The 9842-nt window shown below is 39.0% G+C and overlaps 1 protein-coding gene across 1 annotated transcript; it reads right to left on the bottom strand.

The window, feature by feature from the left end:
• Window positions 1-1258: 1258 nt before the first annotated feature.
• LOC141652472 (uncharacterized) lies at window positions 1259-4812 on the bottom strand. Its single transcript, XM_074459971.1, has 3 exons — window positions 4463-4812; window positions 3642-4075; window positions 1259-2812 (listed from the first exon to the last, which is right to left on the bottom strand). Exons 1-3 carry the CDS (start codon window positions 4568-4570, stop codon window positions 1531-1533), a joined length of 1824 nt encoding a protein of 607 aa, XP_074316072.1. The 5' UTR covers window positions 4571-4812; the 3' UTR covers window positions 1259-1530.
• Between the last annotated feature and the right edge of the window lie 5030 nt (window positions 4813-9842).

Below are 9842 nucleotides of genomic sequence, written 5' to 3'. Positions count from 1 at the left end.
TGTATTTAGGACGGTATGAATATCTTTTGATGAATATTTTATTTTTACATTTCTATTGTAATTATCTAATAGTTCTATATCAGTGATCTACATATTTAATGTAGATCAGTGATCTAACTGGAAATGAACATTCTCGACGTTTGTTGAAGAGTAAATTTACTCGGTAGCCTATCATTGTCACCTACCGTTTTCGATGTGCGCGGCTAGTAGTTAAGTTGCCGAGTTTTTAACTGTAAGTAAATACTCCGCCATGATTTTTTTTTTCAAATATATCGTTCTATCTAGTTTTAAAAAATTATGCTTGTAATTTATTCGCATTATATGTAATTCAATCCCATAATTAAATATAAATCATTCTCGTAATTATGTAATTTTTTTGTTATTCAATTTTTTTGTAAAATTATGTAAATTCTATAATTTGTAATTAGTTTCATTTATTCCGATTTGTAATTCATACCAATTATATGCCATTAATTTCATTTATTCGGAATGTATAAAATTATTTCATAGTATTATTTCATAGTATTTGTTCTAAAACGGAATTTGTCGCATGTTTGTATTGACGGTATTCTGAAGAAATAAATACTTTGCACACTAACGGGTCCCATCATAACATGAATTTCCAAAAAAAAAAAGGTTGTATTAATGATGTGGCACGTCCTGGATTGAGTATTGTCTTCTGAATTAATAAAGATAAGATTTTACCTAATAAATTTTGGATTTTAGCTTGCCTTGTGCATGGTCATTAGTCATTACTCGTCTCACATATGAAACCGTCTCATATAGAACTGACGGATAAAGGGTTACAACATATGACCGTCTATGTTTCCAAAACAATTGTGATCGAAATAAATTTGACACTGATACATAACGAAATTCATGAATTCCCGACTTTAAATGTTTGTTAAAGAGTACAAGTTAAATGGATATGGTTATGAGTTAGTACTTTTGGGTAGATGTAAATATTGTTAACATTATTACTAGTACAAAAAGGACCACAAAATGTAGAGGTAATTAAGAGATATAAGTAGTTCAAAAGTAGGAAAATGTTGTACTACTACTTGAATTTCATTAATATTACTAAAATGGTGAAAAGAAACTACTAAAATATTACAAAAAGAACTTTAAATATTGTACTAAACCATTTAAGACCGTCTTTATTTAATTCGGCCACCAGATCGATTCGTTTTAAATTAAGACGGTCTTAAATTAGAATTGACATATTGAAACAATTTATATGCATCTAATCATCAAAAGGTACCAAAATTTTCCGGCAGTCCATTCAATTCATATCATCCTTTTTTTATGTACATAAAATTAAAGTAACATCCAAAATTAATCACATTATCTTCCAACTAACCGCCTCTCTTAATCTAGAGATTTATGATTTAATTTAATTTATGATTTAATTACTCCCCAAACAATATTTCACAATTTTCCATTCTTACCCCTACATTTCATACCACAACCCCAATAATTTGATTTCATTTATTTCGCGATACCGCCCGAGTAATTCGGACCACATCCTCCTTAGCAACTCAATGCTTCAAACTTGACCGAAATTGGCCGGTTAAACCCGGCTTGGGATAACAAGCTTCCAACAACCGCTAAATCCCGGCAAAAAACCCCTTGGAAAGGGAATGATCCCGCATTATTATTATTATTATCATCATCATTATTGTTCGTGTTGTTCTTCTTGCCATTATTGTGTACAAACTTCGGTCTCCCATTGGCCTTAGGTACCGGAATTGGCTCGGGAATGACTTCTTTCACTTGAGCCCTTTGTTTTTGCATATCAAGCTGGTGTTGGTGTTGGGCCTCTTGTAGGCCCAATTCCGCCTTCTTGCGCTCCTTCTCGGCCGCTTCATCTTGGGCAATGGAACCCAGTAAACTAGTGTAACCCTTTTGTATAAGCCTATACAGCAAAACCGCGGACATTCTAGCCCTGTCCTTGGCCGAATCATAATCATTTTCATCACCAAATTCACACCGGTCTAAGAAACTGATCGATTTTTCCGGTTTATGCTTCAAAACCAAAAGTAAATGAGCCCGCTCCAATTCCGACTTAGAACAACCTCTCCTTAGCCCAATCAAAGCATAATAATCCACATTTTTACCGGTCTCGCCCATTGCAATCCTCTGCTTCAATAAGTTAATTTTCGAACCCAAAGTAACAAGTTTCCCCGGTATCTCCCTATACGTAACTGATCTCGGTTTCCATGCGGGACCCGGTGGTTTCCGGTCCCTTAAAATGGAATTATATAACAATTTCACATGCTCAAGGTCATGAACCGAATCAGTGATACAACCAATCAATTCAAACAAACCCGCTCGTTCATACAATGCAACGGTAGAATTCGGGTCTAGAGCCAAGGTTCGGTTCAAGTCAGCTATCGACTCAGCAAGTCGACCGCCCAATTTATAAGCAGCAGACCGGTGGAGATAACACTCTGCCAAAAACGCCTGTGGGGCCGCCCGACGGCCTTCTAGAATCTTTGAAAAATGACGAACCGACTCAGCGTATAAACCAGCGTCTAGGGCAGCTAATGCTGCCCCACGACGGCGAAGGAGAAGCTTAATGTGAGCTATCAAATGAGCTATTGACTCGGCCTCCGTTAGCGGCTGGTGATGATTCACCACCAACTCGGACAACGGAGGCTCGGAGTTAATAGCAAATGAGAAACTATCATCCGACCAACATATACTTTCTCGACGAAATGCCGCCGATGCTAACCGTTTTCCGTGTTGGAGTAATACCATTGCATCTTCCATTAAGCCTAGATGACAACATGCTTGTCCTAACACCAAATACCTGAAATTTACACACAAATATTTATTTAAAATCGTGTCAAGTTAAGACCGCACTCAAAACCGATTGTACTTATTACTTTATTACTTCAAGTTACCAACCATATGAAGTATCACATAATTCATGAAAAAAGTTAATGCTATAAATAAGTGTTAGGTATTGTCACATAAATTTGTAATAATAATTAATGTTGCAAACTTGTTTGTTATGCTATTAATTGTTACCATTAATATGACTGCCAGTTGTCCCACATCGACAGATTGACATTGTTATAATTAAACGCGTAATTATATTAACAACCTCACCTTGCTAACCAACCTATTTGACCAAACCATTTTAATACTAGTTGAAACATTTGGTAAACTCTATAATTAACTCAAACTCACCTAATCTCATATAAAACGGTTTCGACAGCAAGACCATCTCGTATTCATATGTAATACCGTCTCATATTTTATTAAATCGATTCAATCAGCCGTATAATGCCATTCCATAAGAAATTATTTATGTTATTTTTTCAAATTATTTTTTGGGAAATGGGAATTATTTGTAGAAAATCGAAGAGTGGACATGTTGTACCTAGCGTAATGCACAAGATCATGCTTCCTTTCGGTAAAAGCAAATTAAGCATCATTTATTAAATTAATTAAATTTTAATTAAGACTAAAGTTTTCAACTTTGGGATTAATTAAACATGAAAATTAGAATCTAATTTCAAAAATAATTGTAGTGTATAATTAGTATAATTATTGTATAAGACCGTCTTACGGTATAAAATATAAGACGGTCTCAAAATATAAAACGATGTCGATAAAAGTAGAGTAATAGTTACCTCCATTGGCCTTCTTTATCAAAGTTCTTGTAAAAACCGGAAATCAATTTCTTCTTCAAATCGGAAATAGAGAAACATCTAAATTTAGAATAATCAGAACTCGGTGAGTCAACCTCCGAGTTATTATTCTGAGAAGGCGAGCCCAATAACTTGACTCGTTCTCGAGACGAGTTATGGAACGAGTTATCAGAAGATGACCCGGACGAGTCATCCGAGTAAGCCATTTTATAACTCGGAATGTAGTCTTGTAACATGTCTGCCACGTGCTTGTATCTTCTAGTGTAGAGAAGAGCACGTGCTTTGAGTTCAAGAGCGAGTTCATGACGCGGTGATAGACTCAGTGCTGAGTCGAGTAAACTCAGTGCTGAGTTGATCTCACTTTGTTCCCGAGTTGAGATCATTGTTCTTGCTTCTCTTACATATTTGTCTACCATCTGTAATAATAATCACAAATTTCAAATTTTGATTAATACCCATTATTTATTTAACAAATTTATTAATACCCATTTAAAAAAGTGATCATAATGTCACTCGAAAATATACTCTACCACTTGAAAAAAGTTAAATTATCGATATTGAGTGACAGAGTACATTTCATCTTTGACGTTATTATTCCTCGAATATAATGATTTAATCTTTTAAGGGAATTTAGATCAAGTATGAAATAATTTACATAAAAAGCAAATTTATTTATCAAAATGCAAGTAAATTAACATCAAATTTAATGGAAAAAATTGATTTTGAAAGATACCCATTATGAAAAATGCAAAATTAGAGGTGCCCAGATGAATAAAAATTGAAAAAATGAGTAAAAAAATGACCTTTTTGGTACTTAACCACCAATGCTTCTTGTCTGAAGAAGGGAGATGAGAAGGAGAGGTTGAAGAAGTTGATGAATAAGATGAAGATGATGAAGAAGAAGTAGACATTGTTAAAAAGAATTGATGATTAATTTGATTAATCAAAAATAATTAATTATTTAACTAGAAATGCCACATTTATATGAAATGGTAATGAAAAAATGGGAGAATTTATATTTGAGGGAGAATATTAGAGAAGGTGTGTGTAGAGGGAGAAAGAGGGGAAGGGGTTGAATGGATTAGATTTTGGGGGATGGGTGTGTAAATAAGGAAGAAAATGAGAAAAATAATATCAAAAAATAAAATAAAATAAACTATAGGTCTTGTTTAGGACGGTTTTAAGATAAGATATCTCACAATTTCTTATTATCTTACTCCCTTCAATTTCATTTATTGTTCCTCTTTTCCTTTCCATCCATTTTCCTTATTGTTCCCTTTTTCTTTTTTTGGACAACTTTGTGTGGTCCAAAATCAATTTAATGTGGGGTCATATGTATTGTGTGGTCCAAATTAATTCCCTTATTTCTTATGCCAAAAAGAAAGGGGAATAATAAATGAAATTGGAGGGAGTATTTAACATTATTTGAGTCTACTTGTCATTCGTATTAAGTAAAACGGTTTTAAATAAGAATTATATACGAAGTCCCTATGTAATATTTTATTCCATTTTGGCTAGAACTTAGGGAAGTTGCAATTTTGCAATTTGATAATTAATGGTAAGAATTTTTATTTTCCGATTAAAAGATTTCTAAAATTTGATCACCAAATAATATTATTTTCTGATTATCGTTTCCATAATAATAGAGATTTCCGCTCCTAAGATAAAAAAAAAATGGACAGCTATGAAATCAAATAGAGGAACAATAGGTCTTGGTATAGACGGGTGGGGCGCACAGACGGGTAAAGACCTATAATAAAATAGGTAGGGGGGACAAGGTGGGGCACCCCCATGTGCTTCCCACTTTATGGCAAATGGTTATTTTGTGAGGGAAAATGGTATCCGTCTATACGTATAGACGGATCAATTGGTCTCCCTTGTGACGGGTTACCATTTGTGGCAGATATTTTGTGAGATAAAATGGTAACAAAATGGGTTAGTGGAGAAAGGGGACCACATGAATAATGTTGCAGAGAGAGAAAAAGTGGGTACATTGTGAGGTAAAGTGGTATCCGTCACAAGCTTGTGACGGATATATCATGTCTTCAATGAGAATTTGTGTAGACGGATAGTGTCCGTCTATAATAAGAATTTGTGATAGAGTAAAGCTTTAATCCTTGAAATGTATAGCTGGCAAAAATAATCAGAATCTCTCTCTCACTAGAATATCAGCTTGTATACAGCAGGGAAGTGATAATGGCCGATGTGTGGTCTTATTGCAAGGTAGCACTAATTGCATTGTAGCCCCCATTATTTTAGAATTAAGAAATCTAATAGGGTCTTCCTCTCGTCGGCCTCTCTTTTAACTAGAGATATCTATTCAGACTCGTAAACTGATTAATTGGGTCGGGTTACTTCTGGCTTGGGTTGTTTGGGTTTAAAAGGTTTCGGTCCGTGTCGAGTTATTTTCGGGTGGATTATTATCAAATTATTTAGGAATAAAGGTTACTAGTTTGGATGTTCGTGCGTTGCAACGGGGTAATTAGCTTAGTAACAAAAAAATGGTTATAAGGTCTATCTTAATCCTACATTATTTTTCAATGTGTGACATATATAACATACTAAGAAGTACACAATTTTATATATGTACAAATTATATGAAATCTATACGCTAATGATAGCATTTTTACCACGAATCAAATTATGTTATTTTCATATTTTCGTAACGATATTTTTTTGCCAAATGAAATGTAAAAGTTTTTATATAAAAATTAGAAACATCACTTGAATATAATATAAGAAATAAATGTTATAATAATTAAAAGATTCTCCACTTTATTTTCTACATCAAAAAATATTATTTATGATACTTTCCTAAATTAATTTTAGGATCACCCCACCTTATGATAATTTTCTGATGTGGGACGATTCAACTATTTATATGTAGCATATTTACCACACTTACATTATTTTCAATATGGGACAAATAACACACTAAAAAGTACACCATCTTTTTTGCACATATTTCGATATCCAACCCGATTTAATAATGAGAAAATACTATACTATCTATTTATATCCGTACGTTTTTTATCCATTTTTTTCATAATTAAAATATGTACAAATGATATGATTTATGTTCCGGGTGTAAATCCAGAGCAGATGTTTGATACCACTCGTAGCTAGTAGAATGATGTCCTTGCTAGAATCCTTCCTGCGGTCTCCTGAAACGATGAACAAACTGAGGGCTCGGCTTTGGCCGAGCGTACTCACTCCGACGCTCAAGTCAGTAAACTTAGAGAGGTAAGTCGTTGTTACTTGGCTAAGAGTGTATCGTAGAGAGATAAGGAAGATATTACCAGATGAATAGTGGTTATTAGGTCAATTTGTGGATCCTTTCCTCAATGAAGGTTGAGGAGTATTTATAGGCATTCACCTTTTGTCACGTAGTGGCCAAGTGGCCAAGTGGCTCATTAGGTGGAAAGACCGTTTTACCCTCGGCCGATGGACCTGAGGAGGCTAGCCGAGGGTCTTGGATATGAGTACGCGGATATGCGTCCCTACTGCTAGTTGTCCGCCGAGACCCAGTGTGACAGCCGATGGATTGTGTCGGCTAGGTCGTCTAAGTCGTTGGCTTTGCTATGGATACCCTTGACCTTGCTCGATATGTTGACTTGGTCACGCGTGCGTGCGAGATATGCCCCATCAATTTGCCCCCAGCGTAGTCTATGCCGTGGCATGGGCTCCGATGTATGTTGAGCGTATATTCTCGCGCAAGTATTTTGCAAAAATTTTTGCGTCGGCTTTTCGATGCATCGGCTTGATCATTCGTAGGCCTACTATATCCCCCCTCCATATGGATGCGTAAAGGGTATCCGATGTGGGAAAGAATGATGATGCCGGCCGAGACCAGGGTCGTGAGTGCTTAAGTTATTTCGATTGCCCCGGCCGTGCTTCATGGCTTGGTCGATCGTGTGGCCGGCGGAGAGCGGGAACTTAGGAATTTTCTGAGGGAGATGAACAGGCGGAGAGATGTGAATGGGCGTGTTGAATACGCTTGGTAATCGTAGTATTGATTGACATTCAATCGTTGCAACGATTGACATTCCATGGTTGCATGTCCGACACGTGTTTGCTTGCTTTGGTTGGTTGACGCTTCATGGGTCGTGCCCCGATTGGTCCTTCTTCATGGGCTTTTCCCTATAAATAGGGCAGTTATTCCGTGATTTTGGCCATTACTTTCATTTCCTCAAATTTTCGAAAATTTTCTCCCAAAATCTTCATCTTTCTAAACTTTCAAGGGCTTTCTATTCTTCAAATCTTCGGTCTTCGATCCGGCGAGTGTATTTCTTCAAGGTAATCAAACAACTTTTCTTTTATTTCGTTGGTAATTCGTTGTGAACATGTCTTCTGTTGATGCTGGACCTAGCATACCAAGTCGGGGGCCCTAGGTCTCCTTCTCCTGAAGTTGATCCTCAAATTCTTGAGGAATGGGAGGACTCTGATTCCTATGGTGACCTTGGTGATGATTTTGGTGATGAAGTGGAAAGGCCTCGTCGTAATGAAGGGAGGCAGTACGTTATGGATCACGGCGACGCCTGTAAGGCTCGTCTTGACCGTGCTTGGACTCATAAGCTCGCCAGTTGTTCAGGCGACAAATTTTTCGAGGGCCATTTTTTCTTCGGTAGGGGATACGAAATAGTTATCCCCGAGGAGGGTCAGGCCGTCTGTTGCCCTCCACCGGGCCACACCGGCGTATATATGCACCATCTGGAGTATGGGCTCAGGTTTCCGCTGAATGGGTATGTTATGGCCATTATTAGAGCCATGAACGTTGCCGTTGCACAACTGCACCCGTTGGCTATGAGGACCATAATCGGCTTTGTCTGGCTCTGTCTCTTCAAAGGGGAGGCTCCAACGGTCAATTTATTCCGCCGGCTTCACCATCTCAAACCATTTTCTGGCCGCGTCGGATGGTACAGTGTGGAGATGGAGCCGGGTTATGTCTCCGTCAACAAACTTCCTTCTTGTAAGGATCGGGCGGGCGGTGGGTGTACGTTAAGGTGCTTGGATGACTATCCGCCGCCTCGCTTCTTCCAAAGACCGAGTTAACTTGCGGTGTGAGACTCAAAGTGAGCATGATAGATGGGTTTCCGGAAGAAGCTCAAAATGGATGCTAGCAAAGTGTCTACCTTCAATTGAATGAGAGGTCGGCAATGAGGCTCTTTGAGACGGATAAGAGTGGGGTACCGAAAAATGGATTCCCCGACGCAGATCATCCTTCAGATGAGCCGCTCACCACGTGGGCCTCATACCGGCCCTAGCACAGGGTGAGTGGGGTCGGTGTGAGGCCCATCGCCGCTCTTAATGCTCTTGCTCCTTGGATTTTGGTTTATTTCCTCCTAACTCTTGCTTTGTTCCTTTCGCACCACTTTGGAAAAGACTTGTCCGAGGATCTTCTTCGAGAATGGGACCGCACAAAGATGGGACCGTTGCTAACTTGCATCCGAAAGTCGTAGCCCACGACCGTAGGAAGTCGGTGAATGACCTTATGGAACAACGGCCAAGAGCTTGAGCGTGGAGGAGGCTCAGGCGAGGATCGTTAGCGGTGTAGTGCGTCGGACGCGAAAAACTCCATTGACCCCGGCTCCATCTCCTATCCCTCCCCCCAAGAAAGTGGAGATTGTTGATATTCCTTCTGAGGGGGACTCTGATGGGGAGGGATCTCCTCTCATCCGTAAGAGGAAGCAGACAGCCCCTACTGCAGGCGAGGAGTTGCCTCCTCCGGTCAAGAAGGCCAAGCATGGTAACTAACTATCTCGTGACTCAAATTCAGCCGGGCTTTCTGATATGTCGATACAGGTTGATACTGATGTCTTTATTAAATTCTTGCGGACCAACCGCATCGGCTCTTGGTCTCGTTGGGCGGCGGGTAGGGGGTCCTCTCGCGCAGGTCGGTGATCAAGGCGTCACCGTCAACCCTTCATCCCAAAAAGGCTTCCTCCTCCCGGCCCGCTGGCCGGTGGTCAAACTGTCACCACCGTCCCTTCATCCCGGAGGGCTTCCGTCTCCCGACCTTGGAGGAAGGCACGAAGTTGATTAGGGAGCTGGCAAGGTGGAACGTCATCACCGGTGCTCGTCTCATGGAGCAAGAGAAGGCCGTGGCTCGAGCTGTTCATGAGCGCAATGCCACTAAGCGGGTGGCTGCGTCGGCGAAGCTTGATCTCCTCAATGAGCGGAAGC

Source organism: Silene latifolia, chromosome 4 (assembly GCF_048544455.1).
Source record: "Silene latifolia isolate original U9 population chromosome 4, ASM4854445v1, whole genome shotgun sequence".
Taxonomy (NCBI): Eukaryota; Viridiplantae; Streptophyta; class Magnoliopsida; order Caryophyllales; family Caryophyllaceae; genus Silene; species Silene latifolia.
This window is presented reverse-complemented; position numbering and strand designations above follow the sequence as displayed.